Here is a 21,742-nt window from a genome sequence, read left to right as displayed (position 1 = left end):
CTCAAGTCTCCATTAGTTATTATTGTATATTGAGCACAGATAACAACAAAGTAACAAACACTTAGGCAAAGGATTTTTTGATAAGTTTGCAAAATTGTTTCAGTTAGTTTTAATTTTAAATAATTTTAAATATTTTTTATTTATTTTTTTCTCAAAGGGCTAGTATTTATATTTATTTTATCTATCTAAAAAGTAATATTTTCACTCCTGGTTTTTAATTTACTTGTAGTTAGCTATATTGACCTTGGTAATAGTAGTAGTAGTAAGCCTGGGGAGCTATTGCTCCAGAACACTTTAAAAAATTACAATAAAATATTTTTTCTTGGCTCCTCGGATAGACTGGCGGCTGCTGCAATGTCCTCTGATAATAGGTAATTGAAAAATGACTGAATTCTTTCTTCGGTGGGATGAAGGTAGTTGCGACCCTTTCCACCCGTGTTGGAGGAGTAAAGCTGATAGTCCAGCCCAGCAAAGCAGAACACTGTGACATTATTAAGCCCATAAAGCCGCCTCTGTCAGCGGCCCTCCTCCACTCACTGCAGTGTTGTCCCGCAGCCCGTAAACACGCTACCGTCTGCTGCGCTCTCATCTCCTTCCGTCCTACGTAACCCGCTAAGCCCCGCCCCCGGCCTGTCTCTCACGCACCAGTTACGTCTGACCGTAAAAAATAGAAACTTCCAAGATGGCCGAGTCCGTGGACTCCATGCATTTCGCAGCAAACAGCAAAACAAATTCCCCTAAACCCCTGATAGCTAAGCGACCGCCGGAGAGTCGTCCGCAGTCTTCCAGCGACATTTTCCCACCGCCCCCAAAGAAGGTCCGGGTGGAGGAGAAGGGCCTGAAGCACAGGAAACTGAACGGAGAGGTGTGCGCAGGGGAAAAACACAACGGGAAGCAGAGTTGTGGGAGCCCAGCGAAATGGAGTTTCGGCCCGGCCAAGGCGAGCCACTCCACCGCCGCCGCAGTGCCCGCCACCCCTGTCCGGAAAATATTCAAAATCAGCAACTTCCTCGCGTCGCCCCACAAAGTAAAAAAAGCGAAAGAGAAGCGACACAAGGAGAAGAGCAGCGAAGCGCAGCAGAGCCCGGGCGCTGCTGTGGAGAGAGTGAGCCCAGCTAGCTGCCATACAAAGCCCGAGAACGGCGACGTGAAAATGCTACAGAGAGGTAGGAGAGCCCAGCCGGGCTGCCCTGTTTGAACCGCGTTCACACACTTTATGGGCAAATTAAAACCCACCCGCGAAGCAGTACTGGTCATAAAAACACATTTTAGACATTATTACATAATTTACTGTAGCTCGGGCCCAGTGTTTATTGGGCCCAGATGGTGATATATAAACACACACGTGGAGCTGTTTGTCCGTCACTTATGTCTCCCAGCATGGATGCAGCAGCATTTCACCTCGCTGTCCTCTCTCGTTTCCCCTCCTCAGATGACCAGGTGAAGGAGAAAGACAGGGAGAAGAAGAAGGAAAAGAATAAAGAGTGGAAAAATCACAAACTGCCACCTGTCCACGAGATTGCCAGAGAAAACGGAGAAGTGGTTTCTCCGCAGAAAGGTAGTAATAAAATCCAGCATTGGGCAGGGGAGCTGAAAGTGAGAAACTACAGCACCGATTGTTTTTTGGGGGGATAATTTCAGGTTATTTCAAGCCCTTAAACATGTTTTGTATTTCAAATGTAAAAGCAGGTGGCTTCCATGTGACTAAATGCATTATTTTAGATATTATGCCAGAATTTTGGAAGTGTTTTCAGTTTTAAAAGGAAGTAAATGTCCTAAATGCAATGTAGAAACATGGAAATATAACACAGCAGAGCAAATGAACTCACCTTTGAAGAGTTGCCAAAAGATCAGCTGTTTCAAAGTAAACTTTACTCGTAATATCAGTTTAGCTAGAGATTACAGGCTGCAAAAGCTGCTTGTTATTTTAAACACGATCTTGTCTGTATGACAGAGTCTAAGGAGAAGCCCAAGGCTGGTTCTGAGGAAGACCTCCTTCTGAAGAAGCTCAAGAAGAAGAAGAAAAAGAAGCACAAAGATGGCGAGCGGACGAAGGAGAGGCAAGGCAGACCCAAAATGTACCACCGCTCGTGCCAGACTGTGTGTTCAGGGGTGTCCCTGGGTCTGCCGGAGTTGCTCAATCAGATTAACGTGAACAGCGACAGCAGCAGTCTCAACCACAGTGCCGCACAACACCACCAGGATGCTGCTGTTTCTGCGGCTACCTCCACCTCCATCTCCTCCATGGTCAGAGAGAGGCTCAGCTACAGCTCCCCGCTGCACTGCAGCCCGGCCCCGGGCACGGCTGGCCTGGAGTTCAGACGTCTGATTCACATCGAGCAGCAGGCCAACGGAGGTGCGTCTGTGGTGCACGCCTACAACGAGGAGCTGGCCTGCCTTTCTCCGGCAGAGATGCAGCGCTTCGCCGATGAATTTGTGACCCTGTCGTTCAGCGATGACGAGGCCCAGGCAGCGTGTTTCGTGATGGGAATCATCCACGGAGCTGCGTCCTACCTCCCAGACTTCCTGGACTACTTCTCCTACAAGTTCCCCAACGCACCGGTGAAAATGGAGGTGCTCGGGAAGAAGGACATAGAGACGACCACCATGGCCAACTTCCATTCTCAGGTGAGAATGAGTTTTGGTTTTTAATTTTAGTTTCTGTGCTGGAAAGCATGAAAAGGAGAGGATGCTCAAGTGTCTGCTTTGATACTGTAAAGTGTCACTTTGTAGTCTGGAGGCGTGAGCAGCTCAGACGCTAACAGTGACAGGCTGAAACACCACTTCAACAGTCTTTGTCCGCACTGTTACCGGGTAGAGCTTTTTGGGACTCGTGCTGTCAGAGGGTTTCTGTCTTCAAGTGGTCTCATTGAGCTGTGAGCGCGAATGGTGTGTGTCTTGAAAACCTCTTCAAGGGCACCTTCAGGTGGACTCACACCTTTAGTTCAGGTGCTTGAAGAGAACAGGAAAAAAAGGTTATAGCAGTGTTTCAGATACTTATATTTTTCCTGAGGTGTCAGGTAAACACAACTCTTAACTTTTGCTTTCTTCTGGCTGAATTTCAGCAGATCATAGGTCATGTTGTTATCAGTTTACTTAGCAGGTTTCCTTTTGGTTTTGTTCTAGATTCCTTTTTACTCAGATGATTCAAAATTGACAAGATGTAAACAGATCAGACATTTTTTTGCACAGCATTTGTTGTGAATCAGACACTTAAGCATTTTCTACAGTCAGTCAAAAAAAAAAGTTTCTTACAGGAAGTGTTTTCTTTTTAAATTATTAAACTTGTAAGCTGCATCACTTTGCATAAGAAGTGTCCACCTACCCATGGCCAGAATTTCATGGTAGCAACAACAAGATTGGATGGAAATATAAATGAGGACAGCTGAGCTTTTGCCTGGTGGATGTAGTCAATAGAAAGAAAATACTTCCTATAAGAAATAGCTCAAAACAGTGTTTGCTCAGGTAGGCGATTTCCATTTTGTTATATTCAAGGCAGATATCTCCAAATATATTTCCAAGCACTACAGACCAGAGCAAAAAAAATGTGTATGTGTGATTTTTGGCATGAATTGCTCCTTTAAAACATGGTCCATGCATTAGAATAAATTAACTCTTAATTTGAGTTTCAGGTGTCTGAAGAAGTGCCAGGACCTAACTTTTCATTTTATCAGTAATCGGTCTGCATCTGTTTTTACTGACAGTGTCTTAGTGAAGAAATCATGAGTTAAAGGACATCCAGCTCATATTCAGCCATCGGTTTAACATGCTCGCAGAATTTTGGCGAATCAATTTAGGTCAAGAAAAATAAAAATTATTCATGCCAGAGACCCCTCGCTGGGAAGAAAATTAATCCAAGGGCTCTCTCTCCTTCGCTCTCGCTTTCTCGATTGGACTGATATTCCAAGTGCTTTGTAATCAGATATTGCTTCTGCTTGTCTGGCATCATGACTTTAACATAAGGCAGATGGTGCATTTCATCCTGTTGCTAGACTCACTAAAACCAAACTTTGTGCAACTGTCAGCAGATTTTCCCGATTTATCTCCTTTGGGATTAATGTTGCTTTATGATATGGATCCTGGAACAGAGTTATCACACAGTATTGTGCAAAAATATTGAGCCAGCCCCCACTTCTTTGTATTTTGCTTTAAAGGAGCCAGATTTTCTTGTAATCTTTAAAGTGGTCTTCAGCAATAGTTCTCCATGGTTTCCAAAGGTCTTTTTAGTTGAATCAAATGAGAAATTTTCTCAAATTTTGAAATGTCAAAGATAACACAGTTTGACAGGTGTAAAATTGTATTTTTGGAACAATGTGATTCCCAAAGCTGAAAACTTTGGAGAAACGCCTCTGAGGTATGCCAGACTTTTGGCTCATATGTATGGAGGAGGCGAGATGTACAAAACGAGTATCTACAGCCATCTATAATACATGGTGGAGGCTTTGTCATGGTGTTGGGGATCTTGTAAACATAGACCTGTGAATGCAGAAAAGTACCTTGAGATTTTGATCCACTCTGCAATACCATCTGGAAAGCCTCTGATTGCCAAGGCTTCATTTTTCAGCATGACAGTGATCCAAAACTCTCTGACAGTGCAGAAAAAGCATACATGGGATAGCAAAACGCACACAACGAGTCATGGATTGGCCTCCCCAGAGTCCAGACCTCAATTGGAGCAGTTTGGGATTATCAGCAAACTCTGTTTTTGCCAGATATACTGTATTTCCATGCTTGTACGTAGAGCTGGGCGATAGAACGATAACGATATGTATCGCGATATAACTTTTACTCGATAGAGAAATTAAGCTATCGCGATAGACCTCGCCGCTCTTGTCCTCTTAAAAAAAAAAAAAAAAAAAAAAGGTCAGCCAATCCAAATTAAGTAGCGCAGAGCCGAACCAATCACAGCCGCAGCGTCACGTCGCGTGACTTGTTACGTACAGCACAAGTGCCAAGCCGCACGTGTGTTTGTTTGGGAAGCAGCCAGCGGGTAATGGAGCCAGCGCGTAATGGAGGAAATGAGTGTGCCGACTAGAAAAATCAACCGAGCGTGACCGAAGGTTACAGAAGAGAAAACAAATGATGGTTCCACTGCCGGAGAGATTGTCGAACGGAAGAGCCATAGAAGTTCCGTAGTGTGAAGGTATTTCGGCTATTTCAAGTCTGACAAAAAACAGAGTAGCGTGCACTGTAAATTGTGCCGAAAGCAAGTCTGGAAATACAATAAACTGGTGCATGCGTCACACTGTGCGCCACGTTATTGTTTCGGTGAAATGAATTTCTACAATACTGTTACTGTTAATTCTACTCTCTGCAGTGTTTAAATGCTTACATATACACACAGTTACTGTCCGTCCACACATACGACTCTGTTCTGCTTCTATGCCGCAGCTTTGTTTACTTTTTCCCACCGAGGCTTCTAGACTTCTGATTGGCCAACATTTCTTCACGGTTAGGAATCTAGCGCCACCTGCTGCTTTGGCATGTTCATAGCAGCGTTTTCCTTCATTTCTGCCTTTATGTGTGGACGGGATTATTTTTTAAAACGAAAACGGAAAATCTCCGTTTTCAAAAATACCCGTGTACGTGTGGACGTAGCCTCAGTCTCTGACTGGAAGCGCTAATTCGTCATTCGGCTTTTGTCAGACTAAAGTAACTGTTAAAACTGTTTGAAAAGCTAAGCTATACAACAAGGAGAGATTGAGAATTTCTTTTTAGTTCTCAGTTTATTTGATATTGACAAAAGTTAGTCAGTTTTGTCTGTTCTTCTGTAACACAAACTAAGATTTATTTTTAGAATTAATATTTTGTTTCTAAGTGGAATTCACAATTTAGTAGTTGTTTCGTTTGTTCTATTTTGAAACTTAAACGCTTTAGCGGCTGCCTTTTGTGTAGTTTGCAATATTTGCCTTTATCTATCTGAAAAAGTCTCATGTTCCTTAAGTACATCTACCCTGTCGAACTTATTATGGGAAATAAATATTTAAATAAAAACAAGCTGCTGATTATTTCACATTTTACTTGTGAGCAACGGCACATTTAAATCTTACAAATATAGTTATTTGGCTTATATCGTGATATATATCGTTATCGCCTGAAATGAAAAAAACATATCGTGATATGAAAAAATCTCATATCGCCCAGCTCTACTTGTACGTGTTTTTAACAAATCGCTGCACCTGCGATGTAGCTTTATATTTTGACTTTATTTATATAATTATTCATTCATCCATTCATGTTTTCAATTCAGTTTATTTCAAGTTTATTTCCACTGTGGGTTCTCTCATCTCCGCTGAGCTTTTATTAGTTCAGTGCTAGTTTAGGCACGATGTAAAACGTTCAGAAGGGTGCACAACACAAACACCACCAGCTGACTCGGGTGTGTTCATTCACAATGAACTCATCCGAAACTCTGGCTGATTGGGACCCACACCCAGTTTCACACCTTGGCTCAGGCGATTAGAGGATCATCAGGGGGTCCTTTTGACCCTCTGTGGGGGGTTACTCCCACTAGGTTTATATCTGGGACTCGCCACCATTTGACCTTAGAACTGAAGAAGCTTCTCGGATGAGAGGTGAAACGTCTTCAAGTAACTTAAAGAAGTCCAGACGCTTTTCTTTGCAAGCTCCTTTGACTACGATGACCTGGATGACTGAGAACCTTCACAGACATAAGCTAAAAACTAGTTTTCAGACCCAAAGAACCAATCTAGTGACTGAAGAAAGCTAAATCATGTATTTAAGTTGACAGTTACGTGAAAATTGTATGCAGAAAAAAACTTTTTCACTCTAACGTGGGTTTTATTCATCAGAAATCAGTCAAAAAATCCTCAAACAAAGAAACCGAGTAAAAGAGGAGAGAATACATTGTTTATAATATTATGGCAAAAAAAGAAAGATTTTGTCTAAGATATATGTATGTGTCTGTAAGTGACATGTGCAACAATGTAGCCCACACAACAAATTACAACATGAAAGTTCACAGTAGAGTAAGAAAACACAGAGCAACTAATAAAAATGCAAGCATGCAACATTAAATATAACACACATCAGCGTAAAGTTAATGGTCACAGATCTGGTTCTTCTTTAGCCATCATTTAAGATGAGTTTAGACTTTCTGAATGTCTTAAATCTCTAAAGGATACATATTACTGACAGTAAATTGATACATGTTATATTACCTCAGTGGTGTCAGTTGTAAAACTGTGTTAAAACTGTGCAACAATGTATTGTGGGCACTTTTGTCCTCCTGCCTTTATTTTGGTATTGCAGTAATTTGTGAAATTAATAAAACAGAGAAAATTATAACTTAAGAAATATTATAGAAATGAAATGCCTCTGGTTTCAGAACTTTGATAGCGTGATTAGAGAAAGATGTAAGTGGTTTGATAAGAGGCAGATGCCCGAGGCCAGGAGGTTATACAATATGGTGACGCCAATCTCTAAACCTGCTTACCAGCTCTTAACAGTGCTGCTCAGATTTAATTTAATTGTTTTTTATGCATTTGTCCATCGTTGTTAAACCAAAATGATTCCATTATGTTTGTTACTGGAAACACAAAGAAACTGTTTGTAAGCAGTGTACCTCCTGGTCCAAGCAATTTGTTAGTTTGGCTGCAGAAATGCAAATAAAACTGAAGTGTCAGCATGTGTTTGTAATCCATTACCTGTGTTACACACATTAATGTCATTAATATAGAAGCTAATTTGTCCTTGTGCAATACCTGCTTTAGTGTCTCAAGATGTAGGTTTAAGCCCCACTTTGAGCAGTAATAATTAAACCAGGTCACACACAGATCACCTTCAAATGCTTTAAGATCTTGAATGATACTGTTTCTTACTATTTTACTACTCTCCCTTTTAGCCATAACAATTATTTAATTAGATTATTATCCTCTGAATGTGTCAGTAATTGTTGAGCTGCTACCTCTGTGGAAATTAGAAATGAAAATTGGAAATGAGAAGCTGTTTTCTCCCCCTGATTTGAAAACAGGAATAATGAGAGCTCTTTTCTAGTGAACTGTGTAGGTGATTTTTTTTTTCTTACATACGATTAAAAAATGCTTTCAGCTGACTATAATAGAATAGGAAGCCTTTATTGTCGTTGTATTCATGGCACAGTGAGATGGTGAAGCCCCCCTGAGTAAAGTGAGCGATGTACTCGCGGCCGTGTCGCTGTCAGACATGTCGGAGTTTCTCCAGACACTAAGCTCACATGTGGGAGTAATGGATTGTAGTATTGCACGTGTTTTATTGCACGGCTTGACTTGAGAGTGCTTTGTGTCACAGACCGAGTAGACATGGGTCTACAGTTTACACTTTAGGAATCCCTGTTTTTAGATCACGGTTTATGATGTGACTTATTCTGGGCTCAAATCATTTTACATAGTTAACAAAGTGAAAAATGCATAAAAAATCTTTTAATAAAAGAAAAATGGGATACAGATTCTTGAAGGTTTTAGTGGACATGGTTTTGGCTGGTGAGAACATGTTTTAGGGGAACATTTGGTCTGTTTAGCTATTACACGTTCCCTCATTGCAAATCTTTGCACATTATGCTGAACATTTTTTTTAAACATTTAACACATGTACCTGTAAATGAATAAAAACTCAAATCGTCTAACTCCTGTTGCCTCGGTTATCACATCTCCGCTTTGTGGTGTGATGCATGGAGATGTACTTCTATAATATGCTGTTTTATGCATTTCCATTTATTTTCTGTGGTTGGTAAGACAACAGCAGAGGAGAGATGACAGGAAATGGGTGAAAAGTCCTTTGCTGGTTACAAGCTAGGGTCATTTAGTTAATGGTTTGCGCCTCGACATTGAAACCGCAGGGCTGCGTTAATTGATTGTAATTTCTAACGCTGTTATTCAGCCCTTGCAGGATGTTTAACTGTCTTCCCCTTTGTGTAAACACCGTTTTTCCTGGTTAATGGCCATTTGGTGGTTAACTACACCTGTATGCAAGATTAGGTCCTGTGGAGTTAAAGACGTTGAATCTGTTTTATTATTTGACAGAAATCTATGCAGTGTCCTGCCATTTCTAACTGTCTGATAAGCAGAATGACTTTTATGGTTCATTGAATAATATTCCAATTAACAAAATAACTTTAAATAATTAATTTATCACCATGCAGCTGATTTTCCTTCAGCTCTGGGTAAAAACTTTCTATGCATAACATAGACACATGCATTGCTGATCTTCTGGGATTTTCCAACAAAACCGTCTTTAGGGCTTAGAGGATTCTTGGCACATTTTGGTCTCCTTAGTAGTAACTAAGCATTTTTTTTAAAATTCCACAGCTTACCTGAGTATTGTTACTGACAATATCCAAGCCTTTATGACCACAGTGTACCCATCTGATGCCTGAACATTACAATGGATTCACTGTACTCAAATAGCCTCCATGGATCTTAATCCAGCAGAGCACCTTTGGGAAATGCAGCCAATAAACCTGCAGCAGCTGTGTGATGCTATCTTATCAATATGGACCAAAATCTGATGAACGTTTCCAGCCCCTTGTTCCAAAACCTAAAGCAGTTCTGAAGCCAAAATGAGGTCCAATCTGGTGCTAGTGAGGTGTACCTATTAAAGTGGCCAATGAGTGCATTTTTAGTGTCCTTAAGTATTACAGGAGTTATCAATAATAATGAAATACAGCAGGAAAATAAATCCACTAACAAAGAATAGCATCAAATGCAGAAAAAAAGATTGTTTGTTCCAAAAATCATGTAGAGAAAACCCAGAAAGTGCCGACTTTGTTGTGACAGAACAAATTACATTTTGGTTAAAAAAAGCCCCCCTACAATAGAAAATTAGTGCTATCGCTGTTTGGCTGTCTCAAAGAACAGAACTTAAACTCTTTGTGTGAAATGTGTGTTGGGAGATTACCTGTACTATCTCTGTGTAATGTATTTATCATATAAACATCATCTGTTTATGGTCTGTTGACATATTCTGACATATGTTTACTAAATAAACAAATCTTCTGCTCTAAAATTTCCACAAAGATGAATCCAGTTGGATCTTTTGTTAATGCAATGTGTTATCATTAAAACCTTATCACTACAAACCCTTAATGATTAGTTAGGGGTTAAAATTAGAAGTACTTGCGGTACATTACGATGCAGGAAGGAAACAAACAGCCTTGTGGCAGATTGTGACAAATGATAAAACTTTATGAAGTGCTGTACGTCATCATGTCTGCTCCATTGCATTTTGTGTTACAGATTTTTAAGTCTTCAGTCTGTCAGACTGTTTGTCCTCTTAATACTGTTTGTCTTCTTAATGAGGGCTTTATTAAGGGCAGGTGAAGTGGAAGGGTTCCTCCATTTATGTTATGAATGCATAGACTGTGTTAACCTCAGCTGCTAGATGAACATGCCTATAAAAGGTGTATATAATGTTTTAAAAGTAGGGCTGCCACTATTAGTCGACTAGTCACGATTGCGTCGACTATCAAAATCGTCGACGACTAATTTAATAGTTGACGCATCGTTTGAAGCTTTGCAAGATCCCAAAAGACGCAGGAATAAGTAGTAGGTTTTAAGAGTGTAATAACGGACTGAAACAGAAGATGGCAGCACTGCATGTACAAGGATGCCAGCTGCCGTTAAACCCCGAAGAAGAAGAAGCGGTGTCCTGTATCGTAGCTGTGTCCAAATTCAGGAACCGCATCCTCCTGTGCCCGCATTTGTAGGCCAATTACGTTACAGCGACACGACGAAGACTGTCCAAATTCGAAGACTCCGACAAATGAGCCCTTCGTTTCCCCAAATTTGAAGGATGGGTCGGATGTATACTTCGTGGCCCAACCTATCCCAGAATTCATAGCGCGGCCCAGCTCAGTTTCCAACAATGGCGGCAGCTAGTTGGTTTTAATATTACTCTTATTATTCTTTCTGGGTCACAAAATAAACGTTTAACATATTTTCAGACGAGTATGTAGCTGTGTAAACCTCAAATATCTGCTCAGTTTATCAGGACACCACATATTTTCAAAAGCGCTCCGACGTTTTCGGAGACGTCTGTTACCTACTAGCTCGATAGCTAGCCGGGGGCAATGCTCACTGCAGCCGGTGGGCAAATCGTTTTCAAACCACCGCAGTCTTTCGCTACTCAGGTTAAACATATGGAAGTCACTTAGATAAGTTAAAAATGTTATTGTTTGGCTTTTATCAGTATTTTATTTGTTCCTGAGTAAATCGGTTTGGCTGAGATTAAAGTTATAGTTTTTACACAGCTGAATAACGTCAAGCAGACAACTGATTATCAGAAGTGTGAGATGCTCGAGAATATACTCCGGTGTCCTGTTATACTTTAGATACCAAGGAGCAGACGGCTGAGTTTATTAAACTTCACCGAACAATCTGCAAATTTCATTAAAATGTAATAAACTATCATCTTGTCTTTATTTTTAGTTAGCACATATCTTAAACACTTAAAGCTGTAAACTAATGATAGTTATATAAGAGCAAATGCATGCTGGTGCAATAAGCGGTACGTTTTACGTCCAATGGATGCATGATCTGATTAGTCGACTAATTGCAAAAATAATCGGTGACTAGTCGACTATCAAAATAATCGTTTGTGGCAGCCCTACTTAAAAGCATCTTGTGCAGCAGTAAAACAGCGTGTCAGGTTAACATTTAGATTTATTATTACCTGCTGAGTCTAATCTGTGTCCTCTGCGGCGCCTCCTGCAGGTGAAGCGGACATATTCCCAGGGAACATACCGAGCTGGGGCCATGCGGCAGGTCAGTCTGGTCGGAGCTGTGGATGAAGAGGTCGGAGACTACTTTCCCGAGTTCATCAGCATGTTAGAGAAGTCTCCTTTCCTGGAGGTTTGTTTGCTTGCATCTGTATTTCTGCACAGCACTGGAGTCAGTGGCGTGTCAACATCTGTTTAACTTCTGCCTGTGAAGTGCTGCAAGGTGTTATGTAACCCGACGTTTCTCGTCCTGTGTTTGTGCAGCGGACCCTGCCCTGGGGAAATTTCTCCAGTCTGCGGCTGCAAAGCCCCACAGAGAGTGACGACGGCCCCATCATGTGGGTCAGACCTGGAGAACAGATGATACCTCTGGCAGACATGCCAAAATCACCTTTCAAAAGGAAAAGGTGTGTTCGCCCTGTCTTTAAAGCAGCTGCATTTATCTTTTAGGGGTACCTGCACATCTCGAATTTGTTGTGACTCTTGTAAATAAATGTATTTCAGGTCCACCAATGAGATAAAGAACCTGCAGTACCTTCCTAGAACCAGTGAGCCCAGAGAGATGCTGTTTGAGGACCGGACGAGAGCTCACGCTGACCACATCGGTCAGGGCTTTGAGAGGCAAACTACTGCAGCTGTCGGTGTGCTGAAGGCTGTGCGCTGTGGAGAGGAGTGAGTTCAAAGTGACATCTTCTTATGTTTTTAAGCTTATCACTTAAACATCTGTATAAGAACAGCTGTGTATTATATATTAGACTAACAGAGATGGTTACAAATTTTATGAAGGTAAAACGGCAGCAGTCAAGACAGGCAATGTAAAATACTGACATTTACAGTCAAGGTCAGCTTATTATTTGTGTGCTGTTAATTCCAAATATCATGATATTATATAATAATATGTCTACAGTAGCTTTTGCGTCTTTTTCTTTGCTGATTAGAGATTGATCACAAACGTTGTGTGTATTCTTTACAGCAGCGACACTGCTGCGCGGATCACCAAAGACGTTGTGTGTTTCCACGCAGGAGATTTTCCAGATGTGGTTATGAGGCTGCAGCTGGATCTCCACGAACCCCCACTCTCTCAGGTGGGCCGGCGTTTTTAACAGTGTCTAGGGGTACATGCCAGATATAAATAAATATTTTTTTGTCTCTCAGATCACGTCTTCTTTAAAAAGTGTGCAAATATAAATTTTAAAATGATAAAAAATAATAATTAATAGATTGCCTATATTTGCAGCCCATATCTTTCAACACACTGTATAGTAGGGGTGCAACGATACACGAAATTCACGGTTCGGTTCGATACTTTGGTGTCACGGTTCAATATTTTTTTCGATACAAAAAAAATGTTCATGCCTTTTGAATTTGTCATTTATTAAAATTATAAATATATATTTTAACTCAAAAGTACAGTTTTTAAATTTAACCCTAACCCTTGTGTAGGGCTGGGCGATATGACCCAAAATTCGTATCTCGATATTTTTTACCTAGACGGCGATATAAGATATATATCTCGATTTTTTTTATTTTTTATTTTTTTAAAAAGCCATAAAGTAGGAACAAAAAGAGAGTTCTTAGTCAAAGCTGTGTCCCAGATGTCACACAGGCACTTTTATTAACATAGAGCATAGATGTACATAAAATTTACTCAAAAATAAATTATGAGCATTTATTAAATAATAATGCTCCATAAATAAAAGAAAACAATGTTGTTTTTGTGCATAAAAAAAAGCTCACAAATGTGGAGTCAAAATGTAAACTAAAAGACGCTGAGCATAGTAACAAAGACAGATTTCACAGCTGCTCTGTTCCCAACTTCTACTGTGTGACTGACAGCTTTGAGTTTGAAATCCTCTTCGTAACCACGTCTCTTAACAGGTGCCATTTATGGTCCTTATACACACACAATACGGTAATATTACGTTGAAGCACAGTACGTATCTGACAAGCCATCAAGCGGTGCAGCACCGTAGCTTACCAAAGTCGTACTAAAACATTTTTTGACAGATTGCTGAGCGCTGTGTACCACATAAAATCGGTTCATGGCCATCAAGCACAACCAGAATTCATACATAAGGCGCGCTGTCAACTTTTGAGAAAATGCAAGGATTTTAGGCTGTGCAGCGCCTCTGGGCTGCATGGAGTTAGCGTGGTTAGCTAGCTAACACATTGACGGCGTCCAGCCCCACGCACGGGTCGATGCGCAGTAACTCGTTAACGGAGATTTGCCGTGTTCATCTTGTCGCTTCCTGCAGGTAAAGCGATGGGGGAGGAGGGGGAGTTGTGTTCAGTGAAGGAGGGGCGAGGCCGAGTAACGTAAAGACAAAAGTGGACTAAAGAGAGGCAAACCTGCGGCTCCACAAGTATAGTTATGACGTAACATAGACTATATCGATATAAAGGATATTGTCACATCTTATATCTCGTATAAAAATATATCGATATTTTTTAAAAACTCGATATATCGCCCAGCTCTACCCTTGTGCGTGTTTTTTATTTTGACAGCGAATGCGCACCTGTGGACCACTTATGTGCAGCCCTGGTTATTATTTAGCTCGTCATATTGCAGCCACAGAAATTATTTTGTCCATGAAACTATAAAGCTTCACTTTCTTTTTGCCTTATAGTCTGATTTGTCATAACTTCTCCGTTTTGTGGTAAGCTTTTCTTTGGCTGTCACTTCTTCACCCTGACCTGTCTTATTTGGCTCAGCAGAACTGAAATATATATCCTGCTGCTTTTACACACGCACTCACATAACGGTCAGCGATTCTCTGCGCGATCAACCTCTCACATGTTTAGCTGCGGGAGATTTCACTCGTCATGTTTGCGTAGTAAGCTAACGATTAATAAGACGATGTCAGAGGAATTGGTGCGCAAATTATCATCACTCACAGATCAGTGCTGTCCGAGCGATTGCAAAGTGAAAGCAAAAAAACAAGCGCAAATTCAAACGCGATTTCAATATGTCACATATTGACAGTGGCTCACCGATGCCAATGACATAATTACCCAGCTACATTTCCGAAAGAATGCAAAAGCATTGACATAGATTTTTCCTTCCTACAATAGCCCGACGGGCAGGACAGAGATAGATTTTGGTAGCCCGACTGGAAAAATCGCTAGCCCCTGGACGTCGGGCTAGCGATATTGCGAGCCCTGTATCTGATTGAGGAATCATGCATCTTTGGAAAAGAGAGTTTATTACAGAGAATCAGAATCAGAAAGGGTTTTATTGCCAAATGTTGAGCGGGTTTACAACATTAGGAAATTGCTGCGGTGCTTCAGTGCAAACATACTGTTATAAATTAAGCTTAAATAGACATGAAAATAAAAATGAGAATAAGAATTAAAAGTGCTAAGTAGATAGATAGATATATACATGATATATACATGAGTGCAGGTGGTGATCAGTGCCAAACATGGAATGATGCAGAAATGGCTCTTTCCGAAATAAAAGCTATACTACAGCTTCTTCTGGGCTATATTCTCAGCAGCATATTAAACATATCAGGTCCCCATAAGGAGACTCATGTGCTAACGGCTGTCTAAATGACTCGGGTAAAGTTTGTAGCATGCATGCTTGTTGTTTTTGTACTAGGATGATGTAAATGTGCAGTCATATTTGTTATGTTCCCACTAGTGCTTTCAGGCTAATCTCGTTGAAATGACATTAACGCCACAACACGGCAAATCTCCGTTAACGAGCTACCCCTGATTGCCCCGTGCATGGGGCTAGACGGCCAACACGTTAACGAGCTAACTGCGCTAACACACTAGTTCCCACACATGTAATTGAGCATTGCGTGGCACATCCAACATACTGTTTTACTTTAGTCCATGACGCGCTTACCTTCAGGGTCATACGTCACATGAAAACCAAAATAATTCCAAACGCCAGATCTGAATGAGGGTGGGGGAGGTTCAATTTGCCATGTTGCAAGGAGAGCTTAACTTCTGTCTCGCTAGCTTGCCCTGCGCTCTTCCTTCTGACTATGCTGTCTGTGTTGAGCGCTCAGTGGATCTGCGCTCGACAGTGTAGCCTAGGCGGAGTAGTCGAACGCAGATTCACTGAGCGCTCAACACAGACAGCATCGTCAGAAGGAAAGTTGATGAAATAAATTACAAATTTTGTATTGTTCGATACATATGCGTACCGAACCGAAAGCACTGTGTCGAACAGTTCAATATCGATACGAATATCGTTGCACCCCTACTGTATAGCTCATAAAATCAGCAGCAGTAATTTAAAAGGTCGTATAAATACAGAGTGCACCACCTGTTCTGCACTGAACAGCAGCCAGACTTGGTTGTTGGGCTATAAAACACATATGCTGGCTTTTTGGAATATCCCCAATTTTTCCCTCCCCGGGGCAAATGTAGATGTTTTAATTTGCTATTTCAGTGGTCTTCCTCTGGGAGAATTTAACTCCATAAATGATTAACCTGTAAAACACAATTCAGATCTTGCACTAATGGACACTGAGCATCAATAAGTCTCACCCACAGCGGAGGGGAAACAGTTCATAGCTCTCTGTTGGCTTTTTATTGTGTGACGGTGCCTCTTTGTCAGCTGTCTGCTAAAAAAACCCCCACTGAAAATGACAAAAAGCTTTCTGTCAGATGGGATGCATTACTCAAAATTATAGAACCTAAAACTAGGCTTTTACAGGGAGTGCAGAATTATTAGGCAAGTTGTATTTTTGAGGAATAATTTTATTATTGAACAACAACCATGTTCTCAATGAACCCAAAAAACTCATTAATATCAAAGCTGAATGTTTGTGGAAGTAGTTTTTAGTTTTAGCTATTTTAGGGGGATATCTGTGTGTGCAGGTGACTATTACTGCGCATAATTATTAGGCAACTTAACAAAAAACAAATATATACCCATTTCAATTATTTATTTTTACCAGTGAAACCAATATAACATCTCCACATTCACAAATATACATTTCTGACATTCAAAAACAAAACAAAAACAAATCAGTGACCAATATAGCCACCTTTCTTTGCAAGGACACTCAAAAGCCTGCCATCCATGGATTCTGTCAGTGTTTTGATCTGTTCACCATCAACATTGCGTGCAGCAGCAACCACAGCCTCCCAGACACTGTTCAGAGAGGTGTACTGTTTTCCCTCCTTGTAAATCTCACATTTGATGATGGACCACAGGTTCTCAATGGGGTTCAGATCAGGTGAACAAGGTGGCCATGTCATTAGTTTTTCTTCTTTTATACCCTTTCTTGCCAGCCACGCTGTGGAGTACTTGGACGCGTGTGATGGAGCATTGTCCTGCATGAAAATCATGTTTTTCTTGAAGGATGCAGACTTCTCCCTGTACCACTGCTTGAAGAAGGTGTCTTCCAGAAACTGGCAGTAGGACTGGGAGTTGAGCTTGACTCCATCCTCAACCCGAAAAGGCCCCACAAGCTCATCTTTGATGATACCAGCCCAAACCAGTACTCCACCTCCACCTTGCTGGCGTCTGAGTCGGACTGGAGCTCTCTGCCCTTTACCAATCCAGCCACGGGCCCATCCATCTGGCCCATCAAGACTCACTCTCATTTCATCAGTCCATAAAACCTTAGAAAAACCAGTCTTGAGATATTTCTTGGCCCAGTCTTGACGTTTCAGCTTGTGTGTCTTGTTCAGTGGTGGTCGTCTTTCAGCCTTTCTTACCTTGGCCATGTCTCTGAGTATTGCACACCTTGTGCTTTTGGGCACTCCAGTGATGTTGCAGCTCTGAAATATGGCCAAACTGGTGGCAAGTGGCATCTTGGAAGCTGCACGCTTGACTTTTCTCAGTTCATGGGCAGTTATTTTGCGCCTTGGTTTTTCCACACGCTTCTTGCGACCCTGTTGACTATTTTGAATGAAACGCTTGATTGTTCGATGATCACGCTTCAGAAGCTTTGCAATTTTGAGACTGCTGCATCCCTCTGCAAGATATCTCACTATTTTTGACTTTTCAGAGCCTGTCAAGTCCTTCTTTTGACCCATTTTGCCAAAGGAAAGGACGTTGCCTAATAATTATGCACACCTGATATAGGGTGTTGATGTCATTAGACCACACCCCTTCTCATTACAGAGATGCACATCACCTAATATGCTTAATTGGTAGCAGGCTTTCGAGCCTATACAGCTTGGAGTAAGACAACATGCATGAAGAGGATGATGTGGACAAAATACTCATTTTCCTAATAATTCTGCACTCCCTGTATAAGCTGCCAAACTTAAAAAACAAAAGTGTGGAGGCGACTAAAGTGGATACTGCTGATAAGACACTCACTATGCCCATGAGTGTCACTCTAAAGCTAAAAATTAACTTAAATTAACAGAAAACTAACACTCACAGGGTGCTAAACTTAGCTCTGGAATCTTAAATATTGAGCTGCTGGCAGGTATTTTGTTGGCGTTACAGCCTTCAGTTGCACCTTGTGGAGTCTAATGTTTTCCTCTTCTGCATATGACGTGTCGGCTCTGGCAATTGGCAGATGAAAGGCAGGGTGTTGCTCTTCTCTCCACCTTTAACTGTTTGGCAACTACACCAAAAATTGTATCAGTGATCATTCACCCAAATAAGTTCATAGCAAGTTTTTTTAGTGAGAAGCTCTCATGATTTGCTTCAGTTGACCAAATTAACAGCAAAACAAATCAATGAGTTTGCTTCATTTTTAGATAACAAGTTATTCCAAAATTCCGGTTCCTGAAGAAAATGGGATATGTGAGGTGGGACTAACTCACCTCACCCCTGTGCACACCAACAGAACTGTTCGTGAATATATTTGCACACTCTGGTTGTTGAGACCATTTTTAAAACCCTTACATTTCATTTGTAAGTGAAAATTGAAGAGTGTGTTTCTAATCATGCTGTTTCTCCTGGTTGTGTTAAAAGCAAATGTATTCTAATATATTTGTTATGACAGCATTAAAAACTGTTGGGGGTTTTCTCAAAAAACTTTCAGAAAGAGTGCCTAATGCTGCTTTAAGTGTAAGAAAACACAGATCTGCTATCACCGCAGGCATGTTTTCACTCTCTGAGGGGTTGTTGAATATCATGTGCTCCTGTCCTTGCCTCTACAGTGTGTGCAGTGGATCGATGACGCCAAGCTGAACCAGCTCAGGAGGGAGGGGATCCGATACGCCCGTATCCAACTCTACCACAATGACATCTACTTCATCCCCAGAGGAGTTGTCCACCAATTCAAGACAGTGTCTGCTGTCTGTAGTCTGGCCTGGCATATCCGACTTAAACAGTATCACCAACATGAAGAGAAGGAGGAGGAGGAGGTGGTTAAGGAAGAGGAGACATGTTCACCAAGACAAGTAACATGTTATATTAAAAAAGAGGAGGAAGAGGAGGAGGTAGAAGCGACGGAGTGTGACCTTGCTGTAAAGGCAGTGACGAAGCTGGAGGATGAGGAGGACACGGGGAAATGGGAGGGGGCACCCCCAGACACTCCGACACAGATTTTCAATGAGGAAGAGCGAGAGAACAGAGCTGACATGAAGGAGTTGTCAGCGGCACTGTCACTACCTTTGGTCAAGAAAGAAAGAGATGAATCTGCACTCAGTCCCACACTAATTGAACCTCAAGCCGAGGAAGATGTAAAAGAGGAAGGCAAAGGAGCTGCAGACACCTGTCAGACACTGCAGATGGACCACGAGGAGGGCAACAGAGCGGATAGTGCCCCTTCAAAGCCATCACAGCAGATTAGGAAGGAAAGTGATGTGGAAGAAGAGCGGCAGCACAAAACATCAGGACAGGGCCTGAAAGAGAAAAGTAAAGAGAGTATTCTGAGCACTTATAACGCACCCCAAATCAAAAAGGACAAAGATAAAGGCAGAAGAGAGAAGGATGAAAAGGAGAGGGTGAAAGAGAAGGAGAGGAAGGAAAAGGACAGGAGTAAAGAGAAGGAAAAGGATAAAAAAGACAGGGGGAAAGACAGAGAGCGAGAGAAGGACCGGGTGAGAGAGCAAGAGAAAGTTAAGACTGAGGGAGGACGAGAGGGTTGCACAACGACGCAGATACTGCCGCAGATGAAGAAAAAAGAGGAAGAGGAACGGACGAGAGAGGGCGGTAAAACCGCCCCAACCAACCCGTCAGCTCAGAGAGACGAGAAGTGGGCCAAGGAGTGGGACTCAAAAACGCAACCCCATGTCAAGAGAGAGAAGGAGCATGACAAGGACCGGGCAAGCACGCCTGCTGCGGCTCACCCACGGCCAGACAGAGAGGAGGCTCGAGACTCCTGCACGCATAAACACAAGTCTTCCCATGGGAAGAAGGAGAAGAGTGGCCACAGGGAGGGCAAAGACGGCAGCGCGCTGGGAAAATGGGGGAGAGAAGACGGAAAAACTCACAAACCTGCGAACGTTCAGGTTAAGAAAGAAGTAAAGAAGGACAGAGATGTCAGCAGCAAAGAAGAGAAGAAGAAACCTGCTTCTGGTCCTGCCCAACTAGAACACAAACAACCACGGACACTGGTCACCTTTGACCTTTTTAAACCCATGGAGGCCCATCAAACTTTGGCTCTTTCCTTCACGGACAGTAGACCCAAGAGCCACCATCACAGTGACTCTCGAGGCTCCTCGTCTAAGCCTGCATCTGACAGTCGGACTGTTGCGCTCTGTAAAGGACCAAAAGTAAAGGACTCGGTGCCGGGTAAGCCCGGGTCAGCGCTACAGGATACAGCGCCACAGCAGCACTTATTAAAACAGCCCCTGAAAACACACACCCCCCAAACACAGAAAGACTTCTTAATATGAATGTCTAGATGTCTAGTCTGCTTTTCTTTTCCTTTTTTCTTTTTACTGTACAATTTGCGCCAAGGCTTTGGTAAAATATTTCAAAGTGCATCCTTACTTCAGATACCACAAAAGTGAGCGAAAGCTGCTTTGACATTGCCAGACCTCCTGTGACGCAGTGAAACGAGGGTGCGCTCTGCAGGTATTTTAACAAGGTCTAAGAATGTAAGCTAAGTAGCTCACTTCACGTTTGTTAGCAGATGTACGTAGGCTTTATATAAAATGTTATGTGACCCCGTGTGTCAGTGCCTGTGCACTACTTAGCTTCGCTCTTAAAGCACCTATTTTAGGTACTGGTCTCGCCAGTCTGAAAACAACCATCCGTACTCCCCTGCTGTAAGAACGACCTTTGTTCAGTGTTTGAGACATCAAGGAGATCCCTGTGATCTCTCTCAAATCATCTGTTTATCGTTGCTCATGCCGATTTGGAGGTTTGTTATTTTTAAACCTTCATATCAGAGCAAGTAGTTGTTTTCAGACTGGACTGTTGGACTCACACAGGGCTGTAAATGATACTGTATGTACCAAAACTGTACAGTATAGATGTTATTAGCACCAATGTGAGAAAATGTATACAGAAATTGCATATATTTTTTGTAAGACAGGTTTTATTTTCCATAGAACTTATTTATATCATTTACTGTCTGTTTTTATTTGAAACCGATGTATGTGAAAATTCTGTTGTAAATACATTTTATTTCCTAAGAATTGGTAGTGTGATTTATACTCTGATCAGAACCTCTCAATAAATGGTTCAAAATGTTGACTTGGTCAGCGTTAAAAGTCTCGCCTGTGTTTTGTATCAATGAGGTCACAGTCATTTGCCTTTCTGGCTGCTGGGTCAGGCATGCAAAGCAACAGTCAGGGCACAAGGCAGGTAAAGAAGAATGTGGAGGCAGGGGTGGGGCAGAAGGATATTATGATAGTAGTTAGACCTGTTATAATGGTTTGGAGATGGTTTTGCTACATAAAGTCAAGAGAAGAGGTGAAGATGCTTGTGTTTTCACTGGGAGCGACCAGGACAGGATTACAAATGAGTAGTTTGTGTGAGAGGGCAGGATGATAGGTATAGGGTGAGATGGAGGCAGATGATCCACTGTAGGGACCCCTAAAGGAAGGGGCAAAAAGAAACCTCAGATTATGGCAGGATGTATTCCAAATATGCTGTGAGTGTGAACTCTAAGCCCCTCCCACCAGAGAAAAACAGTAAAAATAAGTCGC

General features: G+C 41.8%; 1 protein-coding gene across 1 annotated transcript; it reads left to right on the top strand.

The window, feature by feature from the left end:
* The first annotated feature begins 622 nt into the window (after nucleotides 1–622).
* On the top strand, nucleotides 623–21,287 carry LOC308389141 (lysine-specific demethylase RSBN1L-like). The gene is made up of 8 exons (XM_080870317.1): nucleotides 623–1,166; nucleotides 1,433–1,558; nucleotides 1,955–2,628; nucleotides 11,709–11,846; nucleotides 11,978–12,120; nucleotides 12,218–12,385; nucleotides 12,687–12,798; nucleotides 18,800–21,287. The coding sequence occupies exons 1-8, from the start codon at nucleotides 683–685 to the stop codon at nucleotides 20,480–20,482; spliced, it is 3,528 nt and encodes a 1,175-aa protein (XP_080726443.1). The 5' UTR covers nucleotides 623–682; the 3' UTR covers nucleotides 20,483–21,287.
* The last annotated feature ends 455 nt before the right edge of the window (nucleotides 21,288–21,742 follow it).

This window comes from Rhamphochromis sp. 'chilingali' (genome assembly GCF_963969265.1).
Source record: "Rhamphochromis sp. 'chilingali' genome assembly, chromosome: 2".
Lineage (NCBI taxonomy): Eukaryota > Metazoa > Chordata > Actinopteri > Cichliformes > Cichlidae > Rhamphochromis > Rhamphochromis sp. 'chilingali'.
Note: the sequence above shows the minus strand (reverse complement) of the source record. Positions and strands in the feature narration are given on the sequence as shown.